Here is a 17,795-nt window from a genome sequence, read left to right as displayed (position 1 = left end):
TATCTACTTAGAATGTTCTTTCCTGCCCACCTTGGCTATAGGTAAAATCATGTCTTCTGTGACATAGCACATCTTCTCAGACCATTAATCACTGGGCTCCCATAGCATTTTGTACATACTTCTAATATAGCAATTATCCCACTGGGTTCTTGATTTATAGATGGGGCTCACTCTTTCTTTCTTTCTCTCTCCCTCTCTTTCCTTTTTTAGAGAGAGAGAATCTTAAGCAGGCTCCTCACCCAGCATAGAGTCTGACTCGGGGCTCCATCTTACAACCCTAAGATCATGACCTGAGCTGAAATCAAGAGTTGGACGCTTAACCGAGTCACCTAGGAGCCCTGATGTGGCTCTTTACTTAGAATGAACTTCATGAAGACTGTATTCAGTTTTATTTCTTTTTCTATCCCTAATACCTCACACAAGGCCTATAAATCAATGGTACAATCTGTACTCCCAAGGGGATTAAAACTTACATGAAAGCCTAAAGATGAAAAACAGTTGGATAGAAGGAATAAAAACATACTCCCCAGCATCCTTCTCCTGCCTTTTGAGATGCTAATGAGATGAGTACAGTCATAAAAACCGGTTAGGAAGGCTGGACCCAAGTAAGTCCCTCGCTATCCAAGTAAGAGTAGATATTGATATTAGAGACTATGTTCTGGAAATGGATCCAAAGACTGACATCTCAAGCCTTTGACTTGTGCTTCAGGGCAAGTTTGGCTGGAAAATCAAAACTCATTTCTTCTTTCATTGGTTATATCCAGATCAAAGGGTTAATAACAGAATAGATGCCTTTTGTTTGGATTTTCTCATAGAAATATAAGAAAAGGTAAAGCTGACAATCAGAGATAAAAGGCTAAGAAGCTAAATACAGAGTGAATGTCCAGAGTTTTTTTTGCTGGAAGCACATGATACTTAGCAGCCTTTCCCCTTGAATACCTGTTTCTACAAAAACTCCTACAGAACCTTCATACACTGCTGGAGTAGAAATGTACAATGATATAGCTACTTATTTTTAGTATTTTATTTATTTATTTGAGAGAGAGTGAACAAGTGAGAGAGAGCACAAGTAGGGTGAGGAGGAGCAGAGGGAGAAGAACGAGTAGACTCCCCACTGAGCAGGGAGCCTGGCACAATCCCAGGACCCTGAGACCATGATCCAAGCCAAAGGCAGATGCTTAACTGACTAAGCCACCCAGGCACCCCTCATATAGCTACTTCAGAAAATCATTTGGCAGTTTCTTAAAAGTCAAACATAAATTAGTCCCATCATCCAGCAATTCATTCCTAAATATTCACCCAAGAGAACTGAAAATGCATGTCCAAAGACTCACAACACAAATGTCCATATACCCTTATACATAACAGCCAATGAGTGGAAACAACCCAAATGTCCATTAACTGGTGCTGGTAAATGGAGAAACAAAATATGGTGACATTTATTCAAGGGAGTATTATTCGGCCATAAAAATGAAATTTGAATATATGCTATAACAAGGATTATAGGGTATCCCTGGGTGGCTCAGCAGTTTGGTGCCTGCCTTTGGCCCAGGGCGTGATCCTGGAGACCCGGGATCGAGTCCCACACTGGGCTCCCTGCATGGAGCCTGCTTCTTCCTCTGCCTGTGTCTCTGCCTCTCTCTCTCTCTCTGTCTCTCATGAATAAATAAAATAAAATCTTAAAAAAAAAGCAAACAAACAAGGAGTCTATAACAAGGATATATGCTATAACAATGGTGAACTCTGAAAACATTACCTTATGAAAGAAGCCAGTCACAAAAGACCATATGTTATATAATTCCACTTATATGAAAATGTCCAGAAAAGGCAAATCTATCAAGAATGAAACAGATTTGTGGTTGGGCTGGGATAGGTATGGGGATTAAGTGTAAAAGGGTATGAAAAATCTTATTGAAGGGCATAAAAATGTTCTAAGAGCAGATTATAGTTATGGTTGCATAACTTGGTAAATTTATTAAAAAGCCATTGAATTGAGGATACCTGGGTGGCTCAGCAGTTGAGCATCTGCCTTCGGCTAAGGACATGATCCTGGGATCCAGGATCAAGTCCCGCATCGGGCTCCCTGCAAAGAGCCTGCTTCTCCCTCTGCCTCTCTCTCTGGTGTCTGTCTCTCATGAATAAATATTTTTTTAAAAGCCATTAAATTGTAAACATAAAAGAACTACAGATTTTATGGTAGGTATGTTATACTCAATAAAGTTCTTTTGTTTTTTCTTTTTTTTTTTTTTTTTTAAGATTTTATTTATTTATTCATGAAAGACAACCGAGAGAGGCAGAGACATAAGCAGAGGGAGAAGCAAGCTCCCTGAGGGGAGCCTGATGCAGGACTCAATCCCAGGACCCTGGGATCACGAGCTGAGCCAAAGGCAGACGCTCAACCACTGAGACACCCAGGCACCCCTGTTTTGTTTTTTCAAAGCCCTTCCATAGACTTGTGCTTTTTGCCATGACAAGTTAACTGTTAACAAGCTATCTCTCTCACTGTAAACAACCAAAACACTAGACAAAATACATGAAACAACAGTTGCCATAGGACATTAAGCAGCACTGGATTACAATCCCAGAAACAAGGGGAAAAAAAGGTGGTATGCCCTGAGTATCCTGGCTCTCTTTGTGTGCCAAAACCCAGAGTAGGGAGGAAAACCTAAGTAGAACATAGCATGCTGGTATCAGTGAGCTAAAGAGATAAGACTGGAGTTCAAAGTGTCTGAGATGAGCTATAAACTAACAATTTCCAGAGCTCACAGAAGGCTGGGAAACATTCAAGTTTCTACAAGTTGGAGTGAAGAGACCTTGGCATTAACCCAAGGCATTCAGTGGAAATCCCAGGAAGACTAGGTAGTAGTAGTTGTTCCAAGAGAAAAGACTACTCTGGAACCAACCTAACAAAGATTAAGAAGAAATTTCTAAAGAATCAAACATCCATAGATTAACTGGCTGCCAGAACAAAACTTATCAGTCTTTAATGGAAAATAAAACTCTGAAACTCAATGGCATAACAATCACAATGTCTAATGTTCAAATGACAATTAATGGATGCACATGAAGCAGGAAAATTTTAATCTGATAACCACAAGAAAAATTAATCACTAGAAACATGACCAGAAATGAAAGTGAAGCTGCACATTATAAACATTCAAAGATATAAAGGAGGGATCCCTGGGTGGCGCAGCGGTTTGGCGCCTGCCTTTGGCCCAGGGCGCGATCCTGGAGACCCGGGATCGAATCCCACATCGGGCTCCCGGTGCATGGAGCCTGCTTCTCCCTCTGCCTATGTCTCTACCTCTCTCTCTCTCTCTCTCTCTCTGTGTGACTATCATAAATAAATAAAGAAAAAAATATTTAAAAAAAAAAACAAAAAAAAACAAAGATATAAAGGAATACATAAATAGCAAAGAAATCAGTAGTATTAAAAATAGCCAACTGGGGATCCCTGGGTGGCGCAGCGGTTTAGCGCCTGCCTTTGGCCTAGGGCGTGATCCTGGAGACCCAGGATCAAATCCCACGTCGGGCTCCCGGTGCATGGAGCCTGCTTCTCCCTCTGCCTATGTCTCTGCCTCTCTTTCTCTCTCTGTGTGACTATCATAAATAAATAAAAACTTAAAAACAATAAATAAAGTTAAAAAAAATAGCCAACTGAAACTTCAGAGCTGAAAAAACGTAACTGACATAAAATAATCTATTTCCATATTTAATGAAAAATACCAATCCATAGATCCAAAAAGCTCAAAAAACCACAGAAGTTGAACACAAGAGAACATCAAGGTATATCACAAACAAATTCTTCAAAACCAATTATAAGGAGAAGATTAAGATTTCTCTCCATGCAGAGAGAAAGGAAGAAAGACATATTTAGGGGAACAAAGATAAGTATAGTCTTATTAGAAACAATTTTAAGTAAGGAAAAAATGGAATAACACCCTTTAAAGTGGTGAAAGGGGGAAATAAAATATCAATTTAGAATTCTCTATCCAGTGAAAATATCCCTCAAAAATAAAGTTAGGTGGCTCAGCAGTTTAGCGCCACCTTCAGCCCGGGCCTGATACTGGAGTCCTGGGATTGAGTCCCGCATCGGGCTCCCTGCATGGAGCCTGCTTCTCACTCTGCCTATGTGTGTGTGTCTCCCTCCCTCCCTCTCTTTCTCTCTCTCATGAATAAATAAATAAAATCTTAAAAAAAAATAAAAATAAAAAAAATAAAGTTAGGAGTCTGGCAGTTTCTTGCAAAACAAAACATACTCTGAATGGAAAATTTATGCCCGTAAAGAACTTGCACAAACTTGGAAGCAACCAAGATGTCCTTTAGTAGCTAGAGGACAAATATATAAACTGTGATCGATCCAAACAATGGAATATTATTCAGTGCTAAAAAGAAATGAGCTAGCAAGTCACGAAAAGGTATGAAGGTACCTTAAATGCAGAATGCTAAGTGAACGACGTCAATCTGAAAAGGACAAATACTACATGAATCCAACTACATGACATTCTGTAAAAAGCAAAACTACAGAGACAGTAAAAAGATCAGTGGTTGTCAGGGATAGGGATGAGGGAGGTAGAAAAGAAGGGAGGGACAAACGGGGAGCACAGAGGATATTTATGGCAGTGAAACTACTCTGTCTGATACTATAATGGTGGCTACATACCATTACACATTTGTTAAACCCACAGAGTATACAACATCAAGAATCCTAATGCAAACTATAGACTTGAGTAATAATGAGAAGTCAGTGTAGGTTCACTGGACTGCTCTGGCAGGTGGTTGACAGTGGGGGTAAGCTATGCATGTGTGGTGACAGAGGGGCATATGGAACCTCTGCACTTTCTGCTCAATTTTGACATGAACCTAAAATTGCTTTTAAAAATAGTCTAGTAAAAAAAAGAAAAGAGGAAAAAGACAAGGACCTTTTTTCAGACAAACAAAAATTGAGAGAATTCATCACCATTAGACCTAAATAACTAAAAATGTTACGGAAATTCTTCAGTCTAAAGGAAAATGAATTCAGAAAAAAGCTCAAATCTACATCAAAGAATAAAGAATACAAGAAATGGTAAATATGCGAGTAAATATAAGATTCTGCTTCCAAGTTTAAAAAAATTTCATTAACTTATAACAAACTGTTTAAAAAAAAAACTGAATTCTGGGGTATGAAAGAATAAAAAAAAAGTATGGCAGCACAATGGACAAGAGCGGACAAAATGTAAGTAGGTTCCTACTATTATCAATAAAATAGTATTTGATACAACAGAAGACTATAACAAGATAAATATTCATATTGTAGCAAACTATAGAGCAGTAGTTCTCAAACTTTTAGGTCTCGATATTCCCTTTTGCTTTCCATATACTGAGGACCCCAGAGAGCTTTTGTTCATATGGGTTCTATCTATCCAAATTTATATTAGAAATTAAACAGGGAAAAATATTAATTTATTTTAAAATTATTAACAAACTCATCATGTGAATATAATTTTTTTTGTGAAAAGATAACTTTCTTTTCCAAAACTGAAGAAATTAGTAAGAGTGGCATAGTTTTACATTTTGGAAATCTCTTTAATGTCAGGCTTAACAGAAGACAGCTGGATTCTTATTTCCTCCTTCATTCAATCATGCCATTGTATCCTTTGGAAAATTCCAGTGTACTTGTGAATGGATGAGAGTGGCAAAAGCGTATGATATTTTAGTATTACTATGAAAAAAGTTTTGACCTCATGGCTCCCTTGAAACAGTCTTAAAATCCCTAAGGTCCCCACACTACACTCGGATAACCACTCCTTAGAGCAACTACTAAAAACAAAGAGGAATGGCTAATAAGCCAATAGAAAAGCCAATGAAATACTTTAGGGAAAAATATAAATTAATCCAAAAGAAAGCAGGAAAATCCCCACAGAAGATAGATGAAAAGGAGAAAATAGTAAGGGTATAGACCTTAAGCCCAATCTTATTGACACATTTACTAAATGTCCACAGATTAAACATACCAATTAAAAGGCAGAGACTGTCAGAGTCATGGGTAATGAAAAGGTATGTTATAAAACCATCCATAAAAGTCTGAATTGCTTTGTAGTGGTGCTTACAAATTCCTCTTGTTGTAGCTCCATTACGAATTTTAGGGTTGTGACAGAAGCCTTGAGACATAAACACTGTAGAAATCAAGGAAGTCCTCAGCTACTTTCCTGACAGATTCATTCAATTAATATTTCATTCAGTACCTCTATGGCATAGGTAGGCTGAATAAACCTCTTTCTTTTGTTCTTGATAAAGAACCTAAAACCAAAATCTGTACAAAACCTTAAATGTTTAACCTGTGAAAATGTCATATACAGTTACTTTTTCTCTGTGAGTAGATTTTGAAAATCTCTAAAGAACAGCTCTCCTACGTTACCAAAAGTACCCTTCACCAAGTAATGCCAACGTTCCTAAAGTCAGGCAGTTCACCCCATCACTGCCAACACAGGGTTTCCTGTGTGGAGGTAGCTATTCTGCTGCAGGTGCTCGTTAGCCTTCTCCCCAGCTTCCACCAGTCCACACCACTTGCATGGACTTTACAAGTACTCTCTTCTACCTTCTATGATAACTGACCAAAACAATGCCAAAATCTTGCTTACTATTCACACTCAAAGATCATTAAAATCTTATTTCATAAGAGCTGAGGGTGACTCAGCTCCCGACTATCTAGAAACTAATCTATCTGTGAATCATTGACTGAAAATCAAGGACCGTTAACACAGGAGTCACTGTGATAACCCCATGTAGGTAAGCTACTGGAGCATTGGGGTCTCAGATCGCATCACTATCATCCCCTTACCCTCACCCACAGCACACGGTGCTTTATATAGGACTCCCAATAATTACCGAGCTGTTCTCCTTAAAAGAATTTCCAGATTTGATGCTTGCCATGTTTACACACAGAAGCAGAATCAAAGACTGTAATCTTTGACTCCCAAGTTATACAGGCCAACATGTCTCTTTTTATGTTTACGCTGGTTTGAGTTTCATTTTTGTTATTTACAGCTGAAAGAGCATTTGCAAATACAAAGATGTGATATTAAATATGCCACAAAGTATTTTATGTGCAAGAATAAGGTAGAAAAAATTTTGACAAAAACAAATGGCCATAGAAAGTTCTGTTTTCCTCTCCTTCTGAATTACATAGCTAGAATGTTTCAAGCTGGTAACGGTGTCATTTTCATAAAATTGAACATTAGGTGTAAAACCTCCCCAAATTGATTTTTATTTTCTGCTCAAGTAGAAATGATACAACTACTTTACAGTCAAATGCACTCAAGGAACTGAAGTTGTAAAAGCCCTATTTTGGTTTGATTCTGATTCCATGTGGGAGAGAAGACACCTCTAACCTATCACTATTTATTCACAGTAAGAACTACATTTGGCAGCCTTATTATACTCTGTGCATTCTCATCATTATAATTTGAATTCCAAGATAGAGCTATGTATTATGGCAAAGAAGAAGAATGGAAAAGCTTCTCCTATTTTCTCTGAAAGATGACATCTTTGAATCTCCATTAGAAGTCTCATTCTGTAACCCCTCTCAGGCAAATAAGAGTTTCCCTCTTTATAACTTCCCAACTCCTTCTCATCTTTACACATGCAACAACCCCTTCTCCCTACATAGAGGAGCATAGTGACATGGGAGAGTTATTTTTGAGTTAAGCACTGGATTTATATTTGCTTTTGCAGACCCCTGAATAGACTCCTTGTTGTCTGTTGCTTAACATTCCTGGAATAATTTAATGATATAATTGAAACAAATGTCAGGAGGCTAGCCTTTAAGAAATGCTAGAGAATGCTACACTATGTGGATTGGAGAAAATTCTAGTACTCTTATAAATATACATTATAGTCCTTTAGTCAAATACCTCCCTGGTATAAACGCAAATGTGCTTATTTTTGAACTTTCCTGTCCGTCCTTCCACAACAAATGAAGCAGACCTTGAGGGACGTAATACATGCTCATGTATTAAACAGAAAGTAACAATATATAGTTAAAATATCTTATTCTTTCAGAAACCTATTACCAGGCTTCAAAAAAAAGTATTAAAAATACATACAATTCTTTGTGGTCTCTTACATTGGTGTTAAATTTAAGCTAGCTTTTTAAATAATGCTAAATGAGTGTGTAGTACAGTTATTTGAAAACAGAAAATCTTCCCACTCATCGCTGGATGTATGTATGCATGTAATTTAAAAGCGGGCAGCAGGCAGCCCGGGTGGTTCAGGGGTTTAGCGCCACCTTCGGCCCAGGGTGTGATCCTAGAGACCTGGGATCGAGTCCCGTGTCGGGCTCCCTGCATGGAGCCTGCTTCTCTGCCTGTGTCTCTGCCTCTCTCTCTCTCTGTCTCTCATGAATAAATATATAAAATCTTTAAAATAAATAAATAAATAAATAAAAATAAATTAAAAAATAAAAGCGGGCGGTGGGAGGCATGGGGAGAGTGAATCTTAAGTGGGTTCTATGCCCAGCCCTTACTCGGGCTCAATCTCACAACCCCAAGATCATGACTGGAGCTGAAATCAAGAGCCAGAGCTCAACCAACTAAGCCACCCAGGTATCCCTATCGCTGACATTTTAGAAGAGCACCAAGGAACACTCTTCCATTAGACAAGAGAGATCCCACCATCTTCGTCATTCCCAAGTGGAATTTCATCTTGGGGTAATCTCATCATCTCACTACCCAATGAAAACAAAAATTGTAATTTTTAGTTGGTTCTTTAAACCCCTAAGTAGAGACCCTGTGAGAAAACACTTCTCTGTAGCCACAGAAAACTACTTTTTTCCTTCTGAAGTTCCTTAATCATAGTCAAGTTATATCCACCATACTCTGACCAATTTCCTGACTGAGGTTTAGCCCTTCAAATTTCACATATGCTTTCACAAAATAAGCAGACAGTAAGAGCTTCATGTTCAGAATTCATGAAAAGGATATATGCATCCCCACACAGTCTACCTGTGGACTATTCTCTACCAACTTTTAAATCTGATCAACCAAATTAACAGACTGTTTACTTTGCCTTCCATTAAGAACAATTAGTATTAATTCTAGTCCTAATTTTGAACTGATACTCCAGTATTGTTTAGATTATAAATTAGGGGCAGCCCAGGTAGCTCAGCAGTTTACCGCTGCCTTCAGCCCAGGGCCTGATCCCAAACACCCGGGATCGAGTCCCACGTCAGGCTCCCTGCGTGGAGCCTGCTTCCCCCTCTGCCTATCTCTGCCTCATTCTCTCTCTCTCTCTCTCTCTCTGTGTCTCATGAATAAATAAATAAAATTAATTTAAAAAAATTAAAAATTAAAAAAATAGATTATAAATTAGAATAGTTTTCCACTACAACCTAATTATACACCCACATATTTTCCTACTGTTGTCATTGTGAATATCATGTGAATTTAGGGCACTGTAGCTTTTCTGGAATTCAGTATATGTATTTAGTGTAACTAATCTAGGGCAGGAGTTGAGAACCCACAGCCTTGACTAGAACATGTTACTTACTTTCTCTGTATGTTATCAGATACAACCTGATAAATATACTCATCTAGAGTAATATGTATACTTCATTTTGAGTAATGTGAGCTTTCAAGATTATACTTCTCCTACAGTCAATTAAACAGTATTCTACAGACCAAAAGACTGAATCATGATTAATGGTTAATGTGAGATGGTAAGATCTCTTGATATGCTTGATAAACTTGGGTCTCAGAGCTTACCTATATTCCTGCACCAGAGATCTCTTCTCAAACCTTCTGTTTATTTTTCAAAAGATATAACCAACATAGATACAGAAGTCTGGGAAGAGGGAGTTACTGTGGTTTTTTGTGTGTTTGTAAGCTTCTGGATATTTTAAATGGCAGTTGCCTAACAATCCTGGGCACATTCTTACACTTAAGATTCAAGAAAATGTGACAATATCATAGCTACAGTGATGTGGTTAAGTAACTCAAATTATTCACTTGAAATTTAGCAAGCTCCATATGGATTTTAACTTAAGTGCATACTTTTTGGCAAATGCCAAATATATGGTGAAAGAAGAAAAACGTTTCTCCCAAAGTGAATAAAACATGAAAAAAGGTATGTTGTTTCTACTTTAATTCTCTCACTCCAGTTCCTTCCTTTCTGCCCTCTTCCCTCTCCTTACCTCTGCAATGACTTAACTAGTAAAATGACTTTTCCTGTTTAAGAAAAAAAAAAAAAAAACCAAACTATTCAGATCTTAGGACATAGAAATATGGTCTTTTATTTCACTCAAGACACCTCACCCTAGGAGATAGCAAGTCCTATTACAAATAGCAACAAAAATGATTATAATTCAGTCACTGAGTATTTACTTGATCTCTAATCCTAATTACTGTCTTGTCAGAGAGAGAGAATAGGCTTTTTGCCTTCTCTGTTCTAAAATAGTATCTCCATAGTAAAATGTTTCTGTCCCAACTCTTTTTTTTTAAAAGATTTTATTTATTTATTAATGAGAGATAGATACATAGATAGGGGGGGGGGGGCAAAGACATAGAGAGAGAAGCAGGCTTCATGCAGGGAGCCCGATGTGGGACTCGATCCTGAGACTCCAGGATCATGCCCTGGGCTGAAGATAGATGCTCAACCACTGAGCGACTCAGGCGTCCCTGTTCCAACTCTTAAAAAAAAAAAAAAAAAAAAGTGTGTATGTGGGGTGGAACACTCCTGGTAAGGTTTTTTTGTTTTTTTAAGATTTTTATTTATTCATTCATGACAGAGAGAGAGAGAAAGAGAGGCAGAGACACAGGCAGAGCGAGAGGGAGAGAAGCAGCCTCCACAAAGGGAGCCCAATGCGGGACCCGATCCCGGGTCTCCAGCATCACAACGCGGGGCCGAGGATGGCGTCAAACCGCTGGGCCACCGGGGCTGCCCTTCTGGTAAAGTTTTAATGTAAATAGCTTACTTTTTTCCAGACCCATCAATCCCAAAATGGCAGGACAATGAACCACACCATCTATGTAAGATATCATTAATGAGCTAAAATACATTTTAAAAGAAAACATAGAGCATCAAGAAGAATGGAGATCTACAAGGAAAGATCTAAGATAGGTATTTTTAAGATTTTATTTTTAAGTAAGTTCTATGCCCAATGTGGAGCTTGAATTCACAATCCTAAGATCAAGAGTTGCATGCTCCACTGACTGAGCCAGCCAAGTGCCCAAAGAGCTGAGATACATTAAAGGACGTTATAATGGAGAATAAATACCATGATTGTATGAATAATACCATTTCATTAAAATGAAAAAACAAACAAACAAACAAAAACACAACACTTTGTGCGTTTTCCAGAAAGGCCTCGAAGAATGTATGCCAAAGAAAGGTTTCACAGCCTTGGCACTACTGACATTTTGGGCCAGTTCTTTGTTGTGGGGGACTGTTCTGTGAACTGTAAGATATTTCATGACTTCCCTGGCCTCTACCTACTAGAAGCCCATAGCATCCCCTAAGTTGTTAACAACCAAAAATGTCTCAAATATTATCAAATATCCTCTGGGGAGCAAAACTGCTTCCGGTTGAGAACTCCTGCATTAGTTAACAGTATTTATCTCCACAGAGGGAAGATGACAGGAGAGCAGCTGAAAAGAAAGAAAGGGCTTTTATTTTTTGCTCCTACATACCATACTTCTGTATTGTTTGGATGTCTCAGCCCTCTCCAGCATTTATTACATGTGTTAATTCTCTAGACAATAAGAAAAAGAGAATCACAAGACTACATGGCTACTGGCCCAGGAAAATGACAGAGCACAGAGTCCCAAATGATCAGGAAATACGTGTAAGCCACACTCACCTTCATGGGATTTTCATCATATGTTGGGGTTCCCAGGTCCATCTCAGCTTCATGCTCAAGGCTGGCATCATCTCCTGGGCTTTCCCAAGTAGGAGGATCCCACTGAGTCTGCCTAGAAGAAGGTTAAGAAGAGCCACACAGTCATGGCCAGAAAACAGAGAACTCTGGCACAGGTATCTCTGCTCAGATACACATAAAATACAGCTTACATAAGGAGACATAGGATAAGTCAGCTTCATAAAAAAATTCTTTTGCTATCTTTCCAGCAGCATGATTCTATCCCAAAGACATAAATCATTTTGCCCACTGTACTTCTCTAGCCAATGAGGTGGCAATGTCTACTGGGTGTTGAAGAGAGCAATAAAACCAAACATCCTATTTCTCACCTGGTTCTTAATATTCTGGAAAGAGGATTCAGCAAAATCTAAAAAGTACATGGAGTCAGTGCTTGCCTCTGCCTTGCCTCTGCCTCCCCTCTGCAGATGAACAGATCAATAGTGACTGTACCTAGCATGTACTTGGAGCAAAACAAAAAAATCACAACACACTCCTTATAATCCTTGGACATGTGAGAAAAACTGTTCCTTGTTTTAGGAGTCTTCTTGTCTGCGGCTTTGCCCCTTTAATGACGGATAGCATGGAAAAGACTTCAGGTCAAAAACTTGTCCCCTTGGCTCAAAATATTCTCAACTGACTGCAAGAAGGGGTCTACCACGTTAACTCAAAGCATGTGCTTTGAAAATACACAAGCATAGATTTTTTTTTTTAAGCTAGATCTCTTTTAAGCTAGATAAAAACTAGAAGAAAGTTCATGTTCAAGAGTCTGAAGTCAGCTGCCACAGGGAATGCTACAGGGAAAGTCACTTAAGATGTCAAAAGCCTCAGAGAACCAGCAGCCTGTCAGGCCAGTCCTCCCACTGCGGTCTTCTGCTCTCCTACCACACCATCTTTAGTTGGCAACATCACAGGCACTTGATAAAGCATAAAGGAAAATATGGGACTATATGAAATTCTTAAACATTACAAAGACATTTACAATACTCTTGATAAAGAGATCTAACAATAATGGCAGAAAATGGGTAGATGTCCCAAACAAGCAATTCACAAAAGATGTAAGTGGCCAATAATTTAATAAAGACAGTTCACTTCAACCATAAAAGAATTAGAAATGAAAATAAAACTTTTCATCTATTAAACTTATAAGATTAGAAGAAACTACATGAAGGCAATACTGTATTGTATACTTTTTGTGGGAGTCTACATTGGTACAATTTTTTTTAATGGTAAGCTGACAATAATTATCAGTTTAAAATGTCGATCTCTTTTGACCAACAACTTCACCTCTAGAAATCTACTCAAGAAGGTAGGAAGATTAGTGTCTCTAAGAATGTCCAGGGTTGGAGTTATATATAAAACAGTGAAAATCCAATAATGAGGGTGGGGTTAAATAAAATTTTGTACAGCCATACAAGATAGCAGGAGTTGGCAGATTTTTTTTCTATAAATGATCAGAGTTATGTATCTTTAACTTTGTCAGCCATATGGTCTCTGTCACAACTACTCTACTCTGCCACTATGGTGTGAAAGCAGCCACAAACAACTTCTAAATAAACAGGGGTGGCTGTGTTCCCCCAAAAACTTTATTTACAAATACAAGGACCTATAGGCATAGTTTGTTGACCCCAGAAACAATATAAGTACGAACTAAAAATATTGTAGTTCTATATTAACTGATAAAGTTCTATAGAGATTGGTAACAAGATTATAAAACATGTACCCCAACAACTCACGTAAGATTATACACCGATGAGTACACGCATGCACACGCACGCAGACACAGAGAGAAAGCACATATACTCACATAAAGTCATCCATCTAAAAGATATATGTATTTTTTAAACTTCTAAGTAAAAGATAAATTGGGCTTCTTACATATAATAGGGGTCATCAAACCATGGCTCATAGACCAAATCTGGCCTACTGCCTATTTTGTAAATCAAGTTTTATTGGAAAAAGACATGACCATTCATTTATGTATGGTCTATGGATTGTTTGCACAACAGTGGCAGAATTTAGTAACTGTAATAGAGACTGTTTGGCTGGCAAAGCCTAAAATATTTATTATATCCGGGCTTGTACAGAAGAGGTTTGTTCATGACCTCTGATACCTACACAATGTTAGATGGAAGTCATTATCTTTTTAAATTCTAGTTTTCTCCAAAGAGTCTTACAGATTAAAAATACACCAAAATATATCTATCTAAAAAGGACTAAAATCTAAGGTATGACATAACATTTAAGATGTGATTCTAGAAATCTAGCAGCCCTCAAGCACAGTGAACAACAGCCAGTGACACCAAGCCAATATTCAGAAATCTCCCCTTATGATGGCAGCTTCTTTGACCAACTGAAAGCTGACTTAGGATGCCCACACAGCCCTTCTTACCTTGTGATCACATGGTAGTAATAAATCTTCCCTTCTGGATCTCGGGCTGTCTTCCAGTTGGGAGGTAAGACAATGGTTTTTGGTTTGGGAGGAGAAGGGGGTGGCAGATCCAGAAGATTATTTGTCACTACCATTTCAGGCTAAAAAGAAACACACAAATTCTTGTTCAGTGACTTCTAATCTAGCTGAAGAGGACAAAGTAGCCTACTTAAGCAATATGTAAAAACATACATCCATCTCTTCTTTAAAAAAAAAAAAAAAAAAGATAAAGCAAATGTCCAATCTGGGAAATGACCAGAGGTGGCATATATGAAGAGCTATAGGGACCTATCAGAAAATTGACAGTTGGCTCCATGTTCACCATCCAAGAGATCACACTGAAAAATATTCAGCAGCTCACTACCTAGCACAGTATCTTTCAACCTTAATAAAACCAAAGCTAGGGGCACCTTGGTGGCTCAGTGGTTGCTTTGTCAGCTTGTGATCCTGGAATCCTGGGATTGAATCCCACATCAAGATCCCCGCAGGGAGCCTCCTTCTCCCTCTGCCTATACCTATAAATAAATAAAACCTTAAAAAACAACAACAACAAGAAAACAAAGCTAAATGGCATATACCAACTTCAGGATACTGATTAGCTGAATTAGCTTTAGATTTTTAAGAAAAAAATCTGAAAAGCAAGTATGACAGAATATTAACATTTATTCACTATCTATTTTTCTGTATGTTTGAAACTTGATATTTATATTTTTTAAATTTAATGTCACATTTCAAAAAGCTTAAAAACTTTACAATCACTGTTAGGGACTGAATTGTTTCCCCCAAATTCATATGTTGGAGCACTAACTCCCAATGTGACCATTTGAAGAGAGCATCTTTAAAGAGGGAATTAAAGTTAAATGAGGTCATAACTCAACAGAACTGATACCCTCATAAGAGGAAGAGACATTAGGGAACATGGGCAGAGAAAAAGCCATGTTCTTCACAGTGAGAAGGAAGTCATTTGCAAGGCCAAGGAGAGGCCTCAGGAGACACAAAGTCTGCCAACACCTTGATCTTACAGACTTCCAGTCTCTAGAATGGTGAGAAAATAAATTGTTGTGTAAGCTACTGGGTTTGTGGTATTTTGTAATAGTAGCTCTAGCAGACTATTAATTGATTGCTATAAGAATATATGCCCTTAACTGCTCATTCTATGTAAGCCAGTTAACATAGAATAATTTTTTCAGCTTTACTAAATTTTGCTTGGGCAGTCAAAGAGGAACCCGAGATCCTAGGCTCAGATAAAATGTGACCACTTTCAAGCAAACACAGGCCTTTGAGCATCACTGCTTTGTGTATACCACTAATCCCTGTTTCATGTAGCTGCTTTTGGTGTCCTGCTTCAGTTCCACTTCATTCCTGTAGTCCTCTAGCCTATAAAGTGACCTCTTTTCCCTAAGCTTCTGTGTCACTTTAGAATACTTCAAACCATTCAGAACTTACTAGATTACTAATCCTTCCCATACTTGGGAATGATTCTTTCCATGCCTGCACCTTTTGTGACACTAATCTCTACTCTTAGTATTATTCACTGTGATTCTCAACTCTCTTAGTGGAATGTCAGCTTCTAAGGATAGGAATGGAAGCTTATGTTTGTACTGAGAATTCCTAGAAGGGCCTAACTCACAGCAAGCCCTCAAATATCTGCTGAAAGTGTATAAGGTTTTAGCCCCCAACTATTTCAGTGCTGTCTTTACACCGCATCTCCACTAACTGTCCTACCTGTCTAAAGCCGCCATCACCCAATGGATTGCTGCAGGAGCCTTCTCCAGAACTGTCAGAGTTCCAAAGTGCTAATGTGGAAGTTATTCTGCTCGGAAGCTCAGCTGCTTCCAATGCCAGCCTCCTATTTCCCACTTCATCAAGACTGTACCACATCCTTCTTCATATGTGCCAGAATACCAAGGTTTCTCACATTACACACTGTACACGTATAGTGAGTGATGTATGTCGTTCTATACCCCTAGTCCGTGACGTCTAGTGTAGGATCATGTTCTAGTGCTCCATAAGATAAAAACAGCTACTGAGAAAATTGTTACGTTAGAAATTCATAGCAAAGTATAAAAATACAAGATCAGTTAGTTGAAATTATAAATAAAAAGGATACCAGGTGCAAAATACCTATCAACACTGCTGTAAATTTCATAATTTTTTTTAAAATGGGTGAGTAATGCTTCCTCAGGGACATATGCACTTGACTGAAACTAAGGACTACAAAAGTTAAAAAACAAAGTGGAAAAAAAAAAAAGCCCAAAACCAAAAGTAACCTTCTAAAGATGAGATACACAGCCAATGAACATTTTAACGGAAATTTCTTACTGGCTGTAAGGGCTGAGGCTGCCCTGGCGCGACTATTGTCGTCACGGCCGTGGCTGGCTGGACCACCACTCCTTGTGGATGAGCTGTGAAAATCTGTTGTCCCTGGATGTACTGGAGACTTGGCTGGGCATAACTCTAAAAGATAAAATGAAAAAATCCACAATTTAGATTTTCTAGCTCTAATATAACAGTAATTGACTTCAAAGTTGGCACGATCTTATTGGAATACACTAATTTTTAAAAACTTTCAGTAAAGAATATTTGCATACAAATGTTTAAATTCCACAATTTGGCTATCGTGGCCATTGCTGCTATTTATAGCATCGGGGTGCAGGTGTCCCGGCGTTTCATTGCATTTGTATCTTTGGGGTAAATTTTGTTGCAAACACAGAAGTTTATTTTTTAAAATAATTCCCTAGTCATTTATTTACTTTGTTTTTATTATTAAAAAAAAAAACAGATAAAAATTAGGGGGCAGTGGGGGGTTCAGTTCCTAAGAGCTGTCCGAGGCTATAGTACCAACTGGAGTGCAGGACTTAGGATATCCAGGAGACCGCTCCCTAGGGCTCTTTGCAGAGAGCCTTTTTACTACCAACTCCTAAAAACTACCAGGTTGTTCTGACCAGAAAATATCAAAGAGAGTGAGGGATTTGTAGCAGAGGAAGTAAGATAGGGATCAAATTTTAAACTTTTTTTTGGGTAGCATTTTGTAGTCTTCAATAATACAACTCCTTCCAAAGAAGAGAGCAGAATTCATTTCATCCAAAATTCTTACCACACATGGATTCATATACTGTGCTTTATGGAGCTTAGAAAATCCTTTCGCATACATTGTCTCATTTAGTCCTGGTCAACATCAGAGGTGGGTATCTCCCACACCTGGAGTTATCTAAGAAAGTAAATGCCATGGCCGCAACTCTGGAATTAGTTCTCATCGACAGAAAAACTGCTTTTAAAAAAGGTAACAACAAGCCCCCAAAACAGCTCTGTCATCTTAAGAGATGATGACTACCAAGAGATGAAAAACAGATATCCTGTACTTAACGACAGATTTTGATTCTACAGACTGAGACTCTACCACATAAAACAACTTCAGAGGCATATATAGATAAATACCCCCAAACAGAAAATACAATCATTTCAAATGATACC

The 17,795-nt window shown here is 38.2% G+C and overlaps 1 protein-coding gene across 4 annotated transcripts in view; it reads right to left on the bottom strand.

Annotated features, from left to right (window-relative positions):
* Window positions 1-17,795, bottom strand: part of SETD2 (SET domain containing 2, histone lysine methyltransferase) — a 125,187-nt gene that overhangs the window by 7,712 nt on the left and 99,680 nt on the right. For 3 of the 4 annotated variants that reach the window (XR_005374957.1, XM_038566630.1, XM_038566631.1), the window contains exons 16-18: window positions 16,644-16,778; window positions 14,283-14,422; window positions 11,837-11,948 (exon numbers count right to left, since the gene is read on the bottom strand). Coding sequence is in view for 2 of the 4 variants with exons in the window: in XM_038566630.1 (XP_038422558.1) it covers window positions 11,837-11,948; window positions 14,283-14,422; window positions 16,644-16,778 (387 nt within the window). In the remaining 2 variants the exon portion in view is untranslated. Of the gene's footprint in view, window positions 1-11,666; window positions 11,729-11,836; window positions 11,949-14,282; window positions 14,423-16,643; window positions 16,779-17,795 lie in introns of all 4 variants that reach the window. The other variant, XR_005374956.1, reaches the window with a different exon arrangement.

The sequence above is a fragment of the Canis lupus genome, chromosome 20 (genome assembly GCF_011100685.1).
Source record: "Canis lupus familiaris isolate Mischka breed German Shepherd chromosome 20, alternate assembly UU_Cfam_GSD_1.0, whole genome shotgun sequence".
Taxonomy (NCBI): domain Eukaryota; kingdom Metazoa; phylum Chordata; class Mammalia; order Carnivora; family Canidae; genus Canis; species Canis lupus.
This window is presented reverse-complemented; position numbering and strand designations above follow the sequence as displayed.